This window comes from Pan paniscus, chromosome 3 (genome assembly GCF_029289425.2).
Source record: "Pan paniscus chromosome 3, NHGRI_mPanPan1-v2.0_pri, whole genome shotgun sequence".
NCBI classification, from domain to species: Eukaryota; Metazoa; Chordata; class Mammalia; order Primates; family Hominidae; genus Pan; species Pan paniscus.
This window is the reverse complement of record NC_073252.2, coordinates 79,841,863-79,860,150: the sequence shown is the minus strand read 5'-3', so window position 1 is coordinate 79,860,150 and position 18,288 is coordinate 79,841,863. Positions and strand designations below refer to the sequence as shown.

At 42.0% G+C, this 18,288-nt stretch overlaps 2 protein-coding genes across 2 annotated transcripts in view; both read right to left on the bottom strand.

Annotated features, from left to right (window-relative positions):
- The window catches only part of CNGA1 (cyclic nucleotide gated channel subunit alpha 1), an 84,805-nt gene extending 69,621 nt beyond the window's left edge, over nucleotides 1-15,184 (bottom strand). The window contains exons 1-2 of the mRNA XM_014344683.5: nucleotides 14,410-15,184; nucleotides 12,352-12,451 (exon numbers count right to left, since the gene is read on the bottom strand). The gene's annotated coding sequence lies outside the window, so the exon portion shown is untranslated. The remainder of the gene's footprint in view (nucleotides 1-12,351; nucleotides 12,452-14,409) is intronic.
- LOC100979134 (nuclear distribution protein nudE-like 1) lies at nucleotides 5,235-7,470 on the bottom strand. The gene has a single exon (XM_003816018.6). It carries the CDS (start codon nucleotides 7,423-7,425, stop codon nucleotides 6,388-6,390), a length of 1,038 nt encoding a protein of 345 aa, XP_003816066.3. The 5' UTR covers nucleotides 7,426-7,470; the 3' UTR covers nucleotides 5,235-6,387.
- Nucleotides 15,185-18,288: the final 3,104 nt, after the last annotated feature.

The following is an 18,288-nucleotide window of genomic DNA, read 5'->3' as shown; positions in this document are numbered from 1 at the left end:
TTCGAGACCAGCCGTTCACCAACATGTTGAAACCCCATCTCTACTAAACATACAAAAATTAGCCAGGTGTGGTGGCATGCACCTGTAATCCCAGCTACTTGGGAGGCTGAGGTAAGAGAATCACTTGAATCTGGGAGGTGGAGGTTGCAGTGAGCCAAAATTGCACCACTGCACTCCAGCCTGGGTGACAGAGCAAGACTGTTTAAAAAAATGCTAATAACACAGCTGATTTAGCTATATTAATATCAGACAAAGTAAATTCCAAATCAGAAAGTATTACCAGAATAAACAGGGACATTTAATAATGATAAAATTGTCAATTAATTAAGGAGACATAATAATCCTACTTGTGTTTGTATCTAATGACCAAGTTAAACAAATTTAAAAATTGGCAATAAACTACATTTAGAGCAAGCAACTTAACCCAATTGACATTTCTAAAACACTGCACCCAGCAACTGCAGAATACACATTCTTTTCTATTTAACTTGGAACATCCACCAAGACAGATCATATGCTGGGCCATAAACCAAATCTCAACACATTTCAAAGAACTATTATTGTTCAGAATATGCTCTGTGTCCAAAAGAGGATTAAACTGATAACCAATAACAGAAGGATATCTGGAAAAGCTGCAGTTATCTGGAAATCAAGGAACACATTCCTTCATAACCCATGGGTCAAAGAAGAAATTGCAAAGAAAACTTTAAAATATTTTGAACTAAATGATAATAAAAACACAATATATCAAAATTTGTGGGATGGAGCTAAAGCAGTATTTGGAGGCAGATGTTAGCTTTAAACATTTGTAGTGAAAGAGAATAAAGGTTTAAAATCAAAGTCTAAACTTTCACCTTAGAAACTGGAAAAAGGATAGCAAATTAAACTCCAAGTAGAAGGAAGGAGGTAATAAAAATAAGAGTAGATATCAATTAAATTTAAAAATAGGTAAAGAAAATCAATAAAGGTAAGAGCTAGTTCTTATAAAGATTCATAAAATTGAAAACCTCCTAACTAGACTGATTGAGAAAAAGATTACCAAGTATAAGCTAGGTACAATACTAGGCTGGACAGCAACATTTTTGCAAAAAGCCTCAAGCCCCACTCTGTAAAGACAGACCACAACACTGTAGTAGAGAAAGTTTAATAGATACAAGACTAGTCATGCCACATGGGAAATGGAGTTTGTACTCAAATGATCTCCTCCAAAGGTCTTAGGTCAGGGGTTTTTCAAAGGCAGTTTGGGGGAAGGGAGGGGGTGGCCAGGTAATAGGTGCTTGCTGTTGATTGACTGGGGTGGAAATGAAATAGTAAGGAGTCAAAGCTGCCCTTCTGTGGGCTGAATTGCTTCTGGGTGGGACCATAGGAGCTGGGTTGGCTGGTCCAGGTGGAGCCGTGGGTGTCAGACATGCAAAAAAAAAAAAAAAACAAAAACAAAAACAAAAAACCCTGAAAAGATATCTCAAAAGGCCAGTGTTAGGTTCTACAATATTGATGTTATTTGCAGGAGTAATTGGGGAAGCTCATATCTTATAACCTCCGGAATAATGGCTGGCAATGGTTTATGTCTGCACCTTAGCAGGACTCAGGCTCCCCTCCTCCCCACAGCCTGATGGCCTCCCATTAGCTTTATAAAAGTGAATGAGTTTTAGGATAAGACTTATTATCATTTAAACCATAGCCTAAATATCTTTCAAAGTTAGCTTGGTCCTGTGAACCCTGAAAATCTGAGACATGTCTCAGTTAATTTACAAAATTTATTTTGCCAAGGTTGAGAACACAACCCCATGACACAGCCTCAGGAGGTCCTGACGACATGTGCCCAAGGTGGTCAGAGCACCGTTGGGTTTTATACATTCTAGGGACACATGAGACATCAATCAACATATGTAAGGTGAACACTGGTTCTGTCTGGAAAGGCAGGACAACTCAAAGCAAAAGCAGGAAGATTGGAAGCAGGGAGGGGGCTTTCAGGTCATAGGTAGATAAGAGACAAATAGTTGCATTATTTTGAGTTTCTGATTAACCTCTCCAAAGGAGGCAATCAGATATGCATTTATCCCAGTGAGCAGAGGGCTGACTTTGAATAGAATGAGAGGCAGTTTGGCCCTAAGCAGTTACCAACTTAACTTTTTTATTTAGCTTAGTGACTTAGGAGCCCCAAGATATATTTTCCTTTCACATTTTCCCCCCTTTTCTGTGGGCAGCAAGTCACCCAGGTGCCGAGGCAAGAGACCAAGGACACGAGCTGTTCCAGTATAATAAAATATAAAATAAGAATAGTTATACCAGATATAGATCTTAGATATGATTATATATGAATATTATTAATCATTAGTTTGTAGCAATTACTCTTTATTCCAATATTATAACAACCCTCACTCTATAATCATAACCTAGGAAAAACCAGGCCATACAGAGATAGGAGCTGAGGAGACATTGGGAGAAGTGACCAGAAGACAAGAGTGTGAGCCTTCTGTTATGCCCAGACAGGGCCACAGAGGGCTCCTTGGTCTAGCAGTAATGCCAGCATCTGGGAAGATGCCCTTTGCCAAGTGGACCGTGGTCTAGTGGTAGCATTAGTGTCAAGGAAAAACACCTGCTACTTAGCAGACCAGGAAAGGGAGTCTCCCTTTCCCCAGGGGAGTTTAGAGAAGACTCTATCCTCCACCTCTTGTGGAAGGCCTGACATTAGTCAGGCCCGCCCGCAGTTATCCAGAGGCCTAACCATCTCTCTGTGATGCTGTGCTTCAGTGGTCATGCTTCTAGTCCACCTTCATGTTCCATCTTGTACACCTGGCTCTGCCATTTAGTTAGCAGTAGCAAATTAGTGAAAGTACTAAAAGTCTCTGAGAAGCAGAAATAATAATGTAAGCTGTTTCTCTCTTTCTCCTCTCTCTCTCTGCCTCAGCTGCCAGGCAGGAAAGGGCCCCCTGTCCAGTGGACACGTGACCCATGTGGCCTTACCTATCATTGGAGATGGCTCACACTCCTTACCCTGCCCCTTTGTCTTGTATCCAATAAATATCAGCGCAGCCTGGCATTCAGGGCCACTACCGGTCTCTGCGTCTTTGTGGTAGTGGTCCCCCAGGCCCAGCTGTTTTTTTTTTTTATCTCTTTGTCTTGTGCCTTTATTTCTACACTCTCTCATCTCTGCACACGAGGAGAAAACCCACCAACCCTGTGGGGCTGGACCCTACACTTTTCTTTTAAAAAATCTTTTGGAGAAAGCATTTTAGAAGAAAATGCGTCTCTGGTCTGAGGTTTTGTCTGATCTCTCATGGCTAGGATGGTTTATTCCTAGATGGGTAGGTCCCAAGTTATTTAGGAAGGCTCACTTTTAGCAGGCTGTAAAGTCTCATGTCCTATAAAGAGAAAATAGGAGGAAGGGAGAAAAACAAGAACAAACAAAGGAACAATCCTGGAAAATGCATATAGGCCACATTACTCTGAAGTCCACATATCAATAGACAGGCAGTAAGTGGCTTATGTATGTAAATAGGTTGTTGTTATTTTCTTCTGAAGTTTAAGTTGTCTAGCTTCTGTTCACAGGGCTTTATGAATGCACAGCTTAGTTTTCAGTGACTCCAAATTAGGATAAATGGGGGGGTGGGGGTGGGGGTAAAGAAGGAAAAGAAACTGAAAGCAATATTTTGAAGGCTTGTAGCCAAGAAAAATTAGAATTCAGTCCAAACTGTAGAAAATAATAAAAGTTGAAAAACATTAGGCAAGACTGGAATCTAAGAACAGGTGTACTATAGTTTTTGAAACATAATTTTTCCTCTCCAGTTTCCCATTTTTACTAAAGACAAATCGTGGTTGGACTGATTTGCTTTTTTATTATTTATTTATTTATTTATTTGAGATGAAGTCTTGCTTTTGTTGCCAGGATGGAGTGCAGAGGTGTGATCTCAGCTCACTGCAACCTCCGCCTCCGAGGTTCAAGCAATTATCCTGCCTCGGCCTCCTGAGTACCTGGGATTACAGGCATGTGCCACCATGCCTGGCTAATTTTTGTATTTTTAGTAGAGATGGGGTTTCTCCATCTTGGCCAGGCTGGTCTCGAACTCCTGAACTCATGATCCATCCACCTTGGCCTTCCAAAGTGCTGGGATTACAGGTGTGAGCCACCACGCCCAGCCCTGACTTGCTTTATTATACTTGGCCTGATTATTTGTTTACAGTGCAACAAAAATAATTTTTTTACATAGGCTTTTAGATTGGCTTTGATGGTACTTTATTCCATAGAAGAAATCTCAAATAAGACTTTTTAAAAGTCAAACCCAGCCATGGATTTGTACCATCAAATACCTATGAGTTGGGTAAATTCCTTTCCTGTTGAGGTTCCAAGATAAACCTGGGGCTCCTGGACCTGTCAGAAAGTGACATTCTTTACTTACCACAGGTCAGGAACCCTGTACAGGGACTGTATGGACAAAAGTATGAGGCCAGTTTTCCCAAGGGGCTTGTATTGATTCCATAAGCCAAGTTTGATTCCTTAAAGCAAAGCACACCATCCCAGTAAAGAGCCTCGGTAAAGTAACTAGTTTCTCCAATTGTGTCCTGTTACAAATGAAAACAGATTCTTATTGCATTTATGCAAATAACTGTATTGTCGTAAGTTAAGAATACTCAGAAATAGTTTCCAAATTCTGTAGAAATCAGGTACAGAGAAAGAAATATGCTCCAAATTTTATTCATAGGAGTATACTTACTCAATTGTTAGAAGCTGTAAATAGCTTAAACATTTTCTTGACTTTGAAAAACAAAAGGATCAGCACCATTTTAGGCAAAAAGTTAAACAGATTACTTCAGACTTCTATTAGTTTAATCCATGAAGTTAATTCCTATTCTGCTTGATATTCATGAATATTTTATCTCTCCATGAGTCCTGAAAGTTTTTCATCTATTCTGATGTCACAATCTCCAATGTTATCAGAAACCTGTGTTCAAGAGCACCTGTTAGAGTTTTATAAAACTACCTTCTAAAGAGAACCAAAAAAAGACAATAATTGTCCATGGATGACAAAAAGTTTTAGGGCAGCCATAGTCAAAGACACAATTGATGAGGAAATTTATTACCTCTGTTGCACACAATAATTTAACATAACAATTATAATTATTACTGATAATGTACACTAAGTCGTATCAGAATTATAGAAGTTTCCCATAATTTTAGAATACATACCAATAACATTTTTATACAAATACAGCCCAAAGAAAACCAAACACCATTTCTTTTTTTTTTTTTTTTCTGTGAAATTTATTGTTTCCACATTAAAAGACTTTTTTTGAGGGAAGTATTTTTTGTAACCACCTGATGATCCTATACAGCTGCCCAGAGGAGGACACCATCAGAGTCATTAACATGCCATATGCGTTCTGAATAAATAAAAGCTACAAAGCCCAAGTTATATACAAATATCTCAGGCAATAATGTTTACAAACCTATGTACAATAAAACAAATGTAAACAGTAAATGCAGCATGAGAGTAATCAAAGGATGCACAGGGACAGCCGCCGCTGTTCAGTCCACCCCGGAGCTGGCACCGGCCCACCCTGGAACCAGCCACTCACCCTTCCTAACACAACGGGACGGCCCTTGGAAGAGAAAACAAAAACACTCCAAAGATGTCGTTGAACTGAAGGACGGGAAGGCTGGCGAGAGGCTGCCCGCCTCCCTCACCCCGAGTCTGAGGCGCACGGAGGAGGAGACAGCACAGAGGCTGGGCCTGTGTGTGCCCCGTCCCAGAGGCTCCTGCCACGTGGGGCTCAGACGGGCATTGTGCTGCTCTGGGAGGCAAGTCCATGGAATGGTAGCTGCTTAAGTAAAATCAGAAGGTGCAGAAAATGTTCCCTAATTCAGTAACCTTCCTGACTCTTTGCCAGAAACAGGCCCAAACTGTGAGGGGTGGAGTTGGGGGACACATGATCATGAGCACTGGAGATGCCTGGGTGGGAGGGAGCTCAGGAGGGCACATATTGACCTGATTTGGGGGAGAACTTCTAGAAGATTTGCAATGTCCTAAACACAACTAAATCCTATCAGTACAGCAGAGTGGGGTCTATGAGGCAGGTGTGATGAATGGGTACTTCTGCATCCAGTGACCAAGTAATACACGTATGTATCACCTTGCGACCCACAAAAGTGCAATCATGTGAAACCAACGGCACTACGGCGAGAAGAGAAAATAGCCAGTATTGATATCGCGCAGAGTTCCGGGGCTGGGCAGGGCCCAGTAGCCGCCACTGCATGCAGCCTGCCCTCTGCCAGCTGTGCAGAGGCAGACGGAGGGGCACGGGGCTGGGCCCAGGCACCGAGGGGTGAGGTGTGGGTGTCCTGGGTTGTTGGAGGAGGGCAGGGGCCCCCACCTGGAGGCTGGGCACTCACACACTGAGAGGCAGCATACCCGGCGCTGACGATGGACGCGAGGAGCCCAGACCAGGAGGAGGAGGAGCGGGGTCAAAGCCGTTTACTGCCCCTTTGTCGAAGAAAGATGTATGCCCTGATCGAGAGAACTTTGTGCCATTGCCATTCAGCACCCCACAGTTAACATTCCCTGAAATATAGGATTTTCGTGATGCTTGGTCCTTTGCAAAATTCCTGCAAGCTGCTAATTTGGATTCTAAAGCCCCTACTTTCCGTAAGAGATCCCCCACGATGTTTAGTGCTGATGTCCTAGCAGAGGGAGTTAGTGGACTGGTACCAAAACCATTTGGTATAGCTTTCGGTGAAGGAAAAGTGTTCTCCGTTCCTTTGCCAACAGGGGTAGCTGGCAAAGAAAGTGATGCTTGGACGGCGGAGTCCATCTTTCCACAGTCTAGAGTTGGAGAGCTAGGAGCCGACTTTCTAGTTACTTCCTGTTGTCTTTCCCGAACTGCTAGTTCTTGCCTTAAATCTCTTGCTTCATCCTTTAACCTCTGTACAGAGACCAACAAAGATTCCTTTTCATCAAGTTCACTTTCTAAAAATGCATTTCGTTCAATGGCCTGATTTAGCCTTTGTTCAAAGTCTTCCAGTGAAACTATTGTTGCCCTTTTGGCTCGCTCCAGGTCGTCGTTGGCCTGCTCCAGCTCTCTCACATACTTATGCAACTGCTCCTTAATGGCCCGAGTCTGACTTAAATCATCTTCTAACACTGAGACCTGCTTATAGCTCTGTGCATATTGATGCTCTAGCTTCTCCTTTAATGCCTCCACTTCATATTTCAGTCTTTGGTTATCAGCCTGCAAGTCTCTATTTCTTTGTTCAGCCTGTACTAATTGTGCCTCCAACTCTGCTTCTAATTCTCTGCTTCCTTCCTGGAATTCAACTAGCTCATCCCGAGCTTCCTGGAAGCTTTGCTTATACTTCAAGGAAAGTTCCTTCCAATAAGCAGTTTCCTCCTTTAAACTTGAAAAATCTGGTATATCTTCACCATCCATGATCAAGAAAGCCTCCTTTGCAAAACTTAAAGGGTCATCTCATGGCTTACAGCAAGAAAAGAGTCGAGCACAAGTAACCCGAGCCCGTTGGTGACACTTTGCCAAACTCCAGGGGGAGGATGATTAGCAGTTCCAGGCGGGAGTCAGGAGAATGCCAATCCGAGCCCAACGTGGGCTGCTTGCGCTCTCGCCCCCCATGGGAGAGAGGCACTGAGAGATCAAAATGCAACCCCGCTCCAAGCCACCCTCGCAAATGAAGGAATTTCGGAGAGGGGGTAGGAGGAGGCGGGCTGGGCGCGCCACTGCCACCTCCGACTGGGCCACTCCTTGTGCCGCCAGCGCCCCAGCCCACGGTGCCACGTCCCGGCCTCTGTCACCGCCAGCCCTCACCCTACCCGGAACGGGGCACATCCTCCGGAGGCCACCGGAATCGTTCCCTTGCAGGCGCCCCTGGGGGGCCACACATCGGACCAGGGAAGGAAGGGGACAGTTAGAGCAGTTGGAACAGTTGCCCCCAGGCTGGCCGCCCCAGAACCCGGCCCGGCCTGCCCCGGCGGAGCCTCAGACACGGCCCCGGGCCGGGAAGGCTCCCCAAGGGCAGGCCTCGGCGCCGCCGGCCCAGCACAGCCCCTTCAACACCATTTCTTATTTGACGGTGTTTCCTGTATAATTTTTATACCAAATAACCAAATATGTCATTTTTTGACATTAGGGAACCTATTAATAATATCTTAAAGGATTAATTAGTTCAAAAAAAGACATAATTTTTTTTTGAGACAGAGCCTCGCTCTGTCACCCAGGCTGGAGTGCAGTGGCATGATCTCAGCTCACTGCAACCTCCATCTCCTGGGTTCAAGTGATTCTCCTGCCTCAGCCTCCCCAGTAGTTGTGATTACAGGTGTGTGCCACCATGCCCAGCTAATTTTTGTATTTTTTGGTAGAGACAGAGTTTCACCATGTTGGCCAGGCTGGTCTCAAACTCTTGACCTCAAATGATCCTCCCTCCTTGGCCTCCCAAAATGCTTGAATTACAGGTGTGTGCCCAGCCAAAAAAAAGACATAATTTATAATTTTGATTTTGGAAAGTTTGTCAAATATCAAAGGTTTACACTTGATATCATAAAATAGGATTACAGGCTATTGTAAAATAAGTCATTCATTTAACCAGAGTGATAACTCAAGGATTTGGAAAAAAAAAAGTGAAAACCTTAATTCTTTAAGAGAGGACACTTAATTTTCTAAACAATTAGCTCTAATAAAAACAGCATGAAGCCAAATAAATTTGTTTTTCAAAATTTTATAAATAATCTATAAAATCTTAATATTGATCATAAAATTTAACTTCCATAAGCCTTTTATAACCTTTATAACCTTTATTAAGGAGTTGGTTAATGCTTCAAGAAAATCTTGTTAATCTGACACACGGGTCCATATGCTGGTCTTGAATAAGAGTGTCTTTGACATTACTGGTTAATTTATAGAGAAATTGAACTTATTTTATCTTTTAAAATCAGCCCTTACAATCCCACATGCCCACCGCTTCCACAATAGTCCCTGGAATTTGAGGCGTTGAATGGCTTTAACTTCTGACCTTGTGTCTCAGGAATGCAGTTTATTTTGATTGGCATATTCTGATGCCAATCAAGAGGGCCTGAAGATGAGGTTTTAATTGCTGTCGGTGTTTTAAGACTTAGCAGGACTTGGTGTCCTTTTTAGACCCAGGAGTCAAAGCCCTGTAACTTAATGTCACAAGTACTTTAAAACCACATACAGAAAGATACATGGATGTAATAATCTTAACTTAAAAAAAAATTTAATCTCAGTTTTTTTCCTAAGCAAATCAAAACTTAATAATAATGGCATAGGAATTATTTTTATAAAACCTAAAATCTGTTAGGCCAGTTACCAAAAGGCAAAAGAAAAACCCTTCTGCAGTGTACAGAACATTATGTTGGAAGAAAACATTTCCTTCAGATCTTTAAGAAAATATTGTTAGCATCAGGCCACAACAAACAGAAGTTGAGGAAACAAAAACTTATATGAGTTGAGGGAGAGCATTATTATTTCACTCCTTTTAAAAGGGGAGAGAAAACCAAAAACAGCAAGATGCAATAGAAGTTTAACTTTGGGTTAAGATATAAATAAAATCTCTTATAATTTATTAAGAGTAAATCAATACCCTAAGGAACTTTTATTGTTCTAATCAATTCTTTACTATATAAATGTTTTTGGGTTTTTTTACATCAAACCAAGTCTCTGGAAAGACCATTATAATTTCCCTTTAACTACAGACAACTTGATCATATAAAAGTTTTGGGGTTTTTTAAAAATAAATTCTTTCATTGTGACTTACCCAGACCATTCATGACATGCTTGGACTTTCTGGTTTGTCCTGAACATCCCTCTTTCTTAAACAACCAGTCATTTTATTCTAGGTCTAAATTTACCATGTAATATTCTTTCTCATATAAAATTATTTCTCTTTAAGCTTTCTTACCAAAATATACCTCTTTATTTCTATAAGTTTCTTTACATCTCTCTTATTTCCTGGCTCCTCTTACCTTGTTTTGTACACAACCTTTAAGCTTTGAATTAGAAAAAAATTGTCCACCTTTTTTAAAAGGACACTTTTTTCTAGAAAGAATGTTTTCCTACAATATATTTTTATCGGAAAATACTAAATAATGAAATATTTTAGTATAACTTTAGATTCTAAATTATGACAAGTTTGCCTACAAGTATTTATCCCATTACATCTGTCTATTTTATTTTATTCATTTACCTACATTATTTATGAAAACTGTGATAGTCATCAATTAAAGTTATGAAACTCACCTTTGCAAAATTCTGAGACAGTGAAAAAGACAGGACCTAACTGACTCCATCTTGCTTCTAACCTCCAAGCTGTCCTTGCTTATTCCCAAACTTTAGAAGGAATTTAATTTATATTTTAGCTTTGAAACAAAGACAGTAATAGTCCTTTCCCCCAAACAAACTTCCTTGCTGCCTGTGGATTAGACTGCCTAATGCCACAATATCAGAAGTTATGGTAATTTTACTAAATAATTCAAAATATAGCTATTTTCATTAAACCAATAGCAATGTCTTATTTATTAAAGATTATGAAAGCAATCTTGGGCTGGGTTTATAGGTTTGTAACCCCTATGCCAAATTTTGACACCTTATAGTATTTGGCAGGGATAAGTATGAAATTGATTAATAAATGCAAACAAAAATGTATGCTGGCAATGCTTAAGACATTTCTAATATTACTTTATCAATAATTTTAAAGCTAGCTTATTTAGTAAAGATTTTACAGCTGGGCACGGTGGCTCACACCTGTAATCCCAGCACTTTGGGAGGCCTAGGTGGGTGGATCATGAGGTCAGGAGATCGAGACCAGCCTGGCTAACATGGTGAAACCCCATCTCTACCAAAAATACGAAAAATTAGCTGAGATTGGTGCTGTGCACCTGTAATCCCAGCTACTCCGAAGCTGAGGCAGGAGAATCACTTGAACCCGGGAAGCAGAGGTTGCAGCGAGCTGATATCATACCACGGCACTCCAGCCTGGGCAACAGAGCCAGACTCCGTCTCAAAAAAAAAAAAAAAAAGGACTTTATTTAAATCATGTAAACTTGAAAAAGCATTGGACAGCCACGCACAGTGGCTCATGCTATAGTCTCAGCACTTTGGGAGGCCAAGGTGGGCAGATCACCTGAGGTCAGGAGTTCAAGACCACCCTGACCAACATGGCAAAACCCCATCTCTACTAAAAATACAAAAATTAGCCATGTGTGGTGGTGCATGCCTGTAATGCCAACTACATGGGAGGCTGAGGCAGGAGAATTGCTTAAACCCAAGAGACAGAGGTTGTATTGAGCCAAGATCATGCCATTGCACTCCAGCCTGGGCGACAGGAGCGAAACTCCATCTCAAAAAAAGAAAAAGAAAAAGCATTCGACTAGTCTTCCCTTTTTTTAAAGAAGGTATTTGATTTAAGTGCTTCTATTTTTCTTTAAGCCAATTAATTAGAGCTCTTTTATATATTTTCAGTAGTGAAACATTATGTACTCAACACACAAATACATAGACATATTAGGCATGCCGATAGAAGTACATCTTATAGATTCATAAAGACCTTTTTTTTTCTATCTTAGACTTTCAGATATTTGATAACCTGTTTCACAACACTAGGCAGTTGTCAGCTAAATAACCATAAATTTAGATATTAAATGAAACAACACAGGTGAAAATCAAATAGCAAAATTTACATCATAAGGTATATAAAGAAAAAGTCTGGTGCTGCTAGAGGGCGATTGATGATGAATGCCAAATCAAACATAAAATTATAGAAATCTATCATAGGATTGTATAAGGAGACCAATTTTATTTAGATAGGGACTATTTATTTTTTAACTGGATCTCTAAGCTCTGGGCAGAGCCCACACTGAATCCTGGGTCTTCAAAAAGAGAATTATTTTAAGGTTAGACCACATGATGCTTTTACAGTGCACTTTAAAAACAAAGACATTTCTAAGTGCCTAAACTATACTCTTCCTTAAAAACCCCAGAGAAGCCTCGGTTGTGTTACCAGGGGTCCTTGCTCACAGAGCTCCCAAGATGGTGGCGAGCCACTTCCAAGATGGTGGTGGGTCGCTTCCAAGATGGTGGCAAGCCTCGTGTTCTCTGACCTGGGGTTCTTGGCCTCACGGATTCCAAGGAATGGAATCTTAGGCCATGTGGTGAGTGTTATAGCTCTATTAGAAGCCGTGGGTCATGGAAGAGAACCGTAGAACCCAGTGACTAGTGTTCAGCTCGATTAGGATGAACCCACGCACTTAGCCGTGCAGGAACAATGGCAAGCCTTTAGCCCAATCGGGAGTGGCAATGGGCACCTTGCTGGATCAGGAGCACAGCACACACCTTGCCAGATCCAGAGGGATGGAAGTCAGCAGCAGGTCTGCGACGGCAGCAAACAACAGTGGTGGGCAGTGGTGGACGGCAAGCGAAAGCTCAGCTCGAGCTGTAACAAACACAGACCAGAAGAGTGCAGTTGCAAGATTTAATAGAGTGAAACACAGTGAAAACAGAGCTCCTGTACAAAGGGAGGGGACCCAAAGGGGGTTGCCATTGCTGGCTCGAATGCCTGGGTTTATATCCCGATCATTGTCCCTCCTGCTGTGCTCTCAGGCAACAGATGATTGGCTATTTCTTTACCTCCTGTTTTTGCCTAATTAGCATTTTAGTGAGCTCTCCTTACTATCTGATTGGTCGGGTGTGAGCTAAGTTGCAAGTCCCATGTTTAAAGGTGGAAGCGGTCACTTTCCCAGCTAGGCTTGGGGATTCCTTAGTCAGCCTAGGAAATCCAGCTAGTCGTGTCTCTCAGTTGCAATAGATATTAATGAAGAACACAGAATTCAGTCAACTAAGATGAAAAAAAATTACTAAAAAAAAAAAAAGACAAGGTCCTGGGAGAGAAAAAAAACAAAACAAAACATGAAGGTCTTTTAAATACACACATGCACACATGCACACACATGCACACATACACACACACACACATCTTGGATGTTAGCTTTTAATTAAGCTGACTTTTAACCATTGAGTTCCTTTTTTAAAAAAATCTTTTAAAATCTCATTACTATTGTCAGTGAAAAGAGTTGAACTCTAAAATATTTGAAGAGCTTTATTCTGAGCCAAATATGACTGATCATGGCGCATGACACAGCCCTCAGGAGGTCCTGAGAACGTGTGCCCAAGGTGGTCAGGGTGAGGCTTGGTTTTACACGTTTTAGAGAGGCACAAGACATCAATTAAATACATTTAAGAAATATATTGGTTTGGTCCAGAAAGGTGGGACAATTTAAAACCAGGTGGGTGTGGGGGGCTTCCAGGCTGTAGGCGAATTTAAACATTTTCTGGTTGACAATTGGTTGAGTTTGCCTAAAGACATGGGATTCATAGAAAGGGAATGTTCGGATTAAGATAAAGATTGTGGAGACCAAAGTTCTTTTGAAGTCTTAATAGTGGCGGCCCTTAAAGACAATAGATGAAAATGTTTCCTATTCAGATCTTAGTTAATCGCTTTAGGATTGGGAGGATCTGGAAGAAAAAGATCTAGCTATGTTAACACGGATTCTTTAAAGATGCAAATTCTCCCCTACAAAGAACAGCTTTGCAGGGCCACTTCAAGATATGGCAAAGAAACATGTTTTAGGGTAAAATAATTTTGCTTTTCTTCCTTGTCTCGTAATGCTATGTCAGAGTCAAGTTGGAAAATAACTCATGATATATTGGCTTAAATAAAACCCTTCTGATGAGAATTTATGATTTGTAGGGCATGACTCCCCAGACACCTTAGATAGGAATTTGGGCAAGATAAAAAAATCAGTTTAGTCCTTACTATATTTCAGCTAGGACAAATTGCTATTTCCGAAGTATCAAGTATCAAACCAGAAAGGGCTTGATTTAGGAACCAAACCCAGGGCTGTTTTGGTAGGAAAAAAAACAAAGGCACAACCTTAGCTATCGGGTGGGACCTTAGCAGTGTGGGAGGACAGCCATTGCTTTCAGTCTGGCCTAACAAAAAGGGTGGTGTTATGTAAATAAAGCCCCTTTAGTAGTCAAAATCAAAAATCCTTCCTCTTTTTCCTTTTGCTGGCCATTTTCCTCCCCACCACACCATCTTTTTTTTTTTTTTTTTTTTTTTTTAGAATTTAGCCACTTCTCAGGCCTTCTTCCCCATAATTTGGAACTTTCCTTTGGATTTGATCAAGTTGGATAGAGTTGATCAAACCCAATGGGAAAAGGACCAAAACAACAATAAAAAACAGACAACAACAACAACAAAAAACAGTTAGGCAAAACAAACAATGGCACAATTTATATGATAACTGAGTGCTCTAATGGTAAGGAGAAATTAAGACCAGTTGGTCATTAATCTTAACTTTAACCAAGACAAACCCCAATTCAGTTACTTACCTAGGGACGAGTCTCGGGCTATAGACTGCTCTCTACCATTCAAGAAGCAGGAAAAACAAAACAAAACAAAAAAAAAAACACTCCTTTTCCCTGTTGGAAGTGAGCCAAACGCCAACGTCATGGAAACAGGAAATTTGTCTTTCTTGATAGAAGCAAGTAAAACTCCAAAAAAGAGAAGTTGTACAGCAAAATAAACTTTAGATCTTGACCAAATTTGGGGAAATCAGGGATTCTCTGGAGGGGGTGCTCTCAGACCTCAGCAAATTGTCCTATTGGTTTGAGCTGTAAAATTAGCTCATGCTGGTACCAAGCACTGATAAGAGGTTTGCCAAAGGTCAGGGGCATCTCCACTCAGAATCCCTCTGTGGTTACCAAAATGTGAACCCCAAAAATTTGAGACAGGTCTCAGTGAATTTACAGTTTATTTTGCCAAGGTTGATAACACAACCCCATGACACAGCCTCAGGAGGTCCTGATGACATGTGCCCAAGGTGGTCAGAGCACAGTTGGGTTTTATACATTCTAGGGACACATGAGACATCAATCAACATATGCAAGATGAACATTGGTTCTGTCTGGAAAGACGGGACAACTCAAAGCAAAGGCAGGAATACTGGAACCAGGGACGGGGCTTTCCAGGTCATAGGTAGATAAGAGACAAATGGTTGCATTATTTTGAGTTTCTGACTAGCCTCTCCAAAGGAGGCGATCAGATATGTCAGTGAGCAGAGGTGTGAGTTTGAATAGAATGGGAGGCAGGTTGGCCCTAAGCAGTTCCAAGCTTCACTTTTCCCTTTAGCTTAGTGATTTGGGGGCTCCACTATTGATTTTCTTTCACAACTCAATAACCCAGGAATAATTAAGGGAAAGGCAAGATGGAGGATGAATTAGCTCAGCTTACTGTTAAAATTTTCTCAGTGATATAATTTTTGCAAAGGTGGTTTCTACTCCCCAGCTACCACCCCTCTTGTCTAGTCATCTTATTCCTTGCCCCAGAAACCACAGACCTCCCTACAATGTAGCAACTCAGGGGTTAACCTTGACACACCAGGAACCCTCCCAGACCTCCCCAAGCTCGAAAGACCTGTGACCTTGTCCCTTGAGGCCCTAAGGCTCTACTAATCATTATTTATTTTGACCATCACCCCTGGGTCTAAGTGTCCTAGCACAAAGACCAATAAAACAGAAGTTGGCATTTTAGAGGGTCTCAGTTATTATCACATTCTAATTTTTGAGTCAGAAGAGTAATTTTCCTAGAATCAAAGAATGGGCTAGTTGGAGATTTTTTTAATGCTCTTCTTTTAGTTAAACAAACAACATGATTTTGCGGGGGAATAAATATCCCCCAACTTTATGTCATTAAAGACAGTGTGTGGTACTATAACGGTATTCCCCAAAGTCATCTAGAAATTATCAATGAAGGAAAATACATATTATAAATTTCTGCTAGGCAACATTTAAACTGGAAAAGCAGTGGTCTTAAATGAGTTTAAATATTTTTTTTTCTGAATTTTTTCTCTTTATTTTCAGAATTGAAAAGCAAGAACTACAACAAAATGCCTCTTACCTAAAGTAGAACTTAATATGCAACTGAAATTCAATAAAGATACATTTTTTAAAGTCTGTTTTGTTTTTTAATGTCCAATTACCAAGTGGGTTAAGAGCACATACTTGAAGCCCGACTTTCTTGGTTAGCATCTTGGTTCCACACTTACTGGTTATGTGTGCATAGGCCAGTTACTCAATCTTTGTGTGCCTCCATTTCCTCAGCTGTAAAGTGGGGGTAATAGTATCTACCTTACAGGATTTTCATGAAGATTTATAAAGCAAATATTTACAAAGAGATTAGAATAGTGCTCGCCACATAGTAAATGCTATCCAAGTGTTTGTTAAATAAAAAATAAGCACCATAGATTACGTTTACCATCATTACTAATTTTTGATAAAGACAAAATTTTAAGTTGGAAATCCAAAGAAAACGTTTAAATAGAAGTCTAAGTTTTGGGCCGGGCGCGGTGGCTCACGCCTGTAATCCCAGCACTTTGGGAGGCCGAGGTAGGCGGATCACGAGGTCAGGAGATTGAGAGCATGCTGGTTAACACGGTGAAACCCCGTCTCTACTAAAAAAAAAATACAAAAAATTAGCCGGGCGTGGTGGCGGGCGCCTGTAGTCCCAGCTACTCGGGAGGTTGAGGCAGGAGAATGGCGTGAACCCAGGAGGCGGAGCTTGCAGTGAGCCGAGATCGCGCCACTGCACTCCAGCCTGGGCGACAGAGCGAGACTCCGTCTCAAAAAAAACCAAACCAAGCCAAACAAACAAACAAACAAAATGAAGTCTAAGTTTTAAGGCTTGTTATGGAAAATTGGCATAAATCTCCCTCGCTTTCAACTTTCACCTATTCCACTCTCCGTGGTGTTCCTTCTCTGCAAAGTCATCCATATGTATTATAAAAGTGGGTGCCTTGGACTGGTATGTTGACTAATTTGTTCTTAGCTCTTCTCTCATCCGCCTAAGAACAAGAAAAACAAGATTGAGGCCTCTGCTATGAAACTCTTAGGTAATAAAATTAATAGCACTGTTCATGCCTACTTAGAACAAAGGCTACCTGAGTACATGAGAATATTTTCCTCAGTGTTAAAATGCCAGAGCACAAAGGCACCCCAGTTCTCCCTGGTGAGGGTTTGAGCCCGAATTGTTCACTGCCCCACCCCTCACCTTTTTTTTCTTGAGACAGGGTCTCACTCTGTTGCCTGGACTAGAGTGCAGTGGTTCGATCATGTCTCACTGTAGCCTCCACCTCCTGGGCTCAAGTCATCCGTCCTCCCACCTCAGCCTCCTGAGTAGCTGAGACTACAGGAGTACACCACCACACCTGGCTAATTTTTGTAGAGACAGGGTTTCACCATGATGCCCAGGCTAGTCTCGAACTTGTGGACTCAAGAGAGCCACTCGCCTCAACCTCCCAAAGTGCTGTGATTACAGGGGTGAGCCACCCGCCAGCCCTGCCCACTCCTTGTTTTGTAAATACCTGCTATCAGGTCTTCCAACCTTGGTTTGGTTACTTAACCTCACTCTTTGCCTCTAATCCCTCATCTGTAAACTGAGCGTTAATAGACTGCTGTGAGATTTAATTAATACATAATGTGCCTGCATATGTATGGTGTAACAAGGATATCATAAACATTAGTTATTAATAATTTGTGGGAATAGGTCTTTCCAGTTTTGGCATTGCTTTTCCCTTAAAGGTTTATTTCAAATATCCCTATGACCCAGAAAATGGGGCAGGGTAGGGGGAGTTGCCTGCTGGAGACAGAACGGGGAGTGGATGGATATAGCGGGCGTGGACGGACAGCGACAGAAGCTGATAACAGCACAGAAGGGCAAAGTCTGCTCAGCAGCCCCCAAAATAAACTTGAGCCTGGCAATCGGCGCAGAACCCCAGCAGTCAGCAGCTTCGGTGCAAAGCAACTAACACCTGAAGTCTTCCAAAAGCAGCAGGGCTCTCTCTAGCGGGGGAGCCTTTTCGACCAGAGAGGAGCCAGAAGGGGGCCTCAGTGCAGCCTCCACTCCACTCAATTCCCGGAGTTGCCTTGGCGGGCTCCACGCTCCGAGAGACGCCGTTGCTCTATGAGGCGTGTCTGTGTTTCTCTAGTTCGCGGCTCCAGCAGTCGCGCCAAGGGGCAGCTGCTACTCCTGCCAGATACACCAGTTATCACAGGCCGCTCCCAGGCCTGCGGGGGCCCTGAGAATTCGCAACAAGCCCCGGGCAGCAGGGCTCGGCTGGCGCTGAGGCCCCGCCTGGCCATGCCCATTGGCGGAGGCTGCCCCGGGGGCGGGGTCAGGGCGCCCCATTCCCAGACCCCGCAGCCCCGCCCGCC

Coding starts and splice junctions, on each gene's coding strand:
- LOC100979134 (XM_003816018.6), bottom strand. CDS start 7,425: ATGGATGGTGAAGATATACCAGATTTTTCAAGTTTAAAGGAGGAAACT.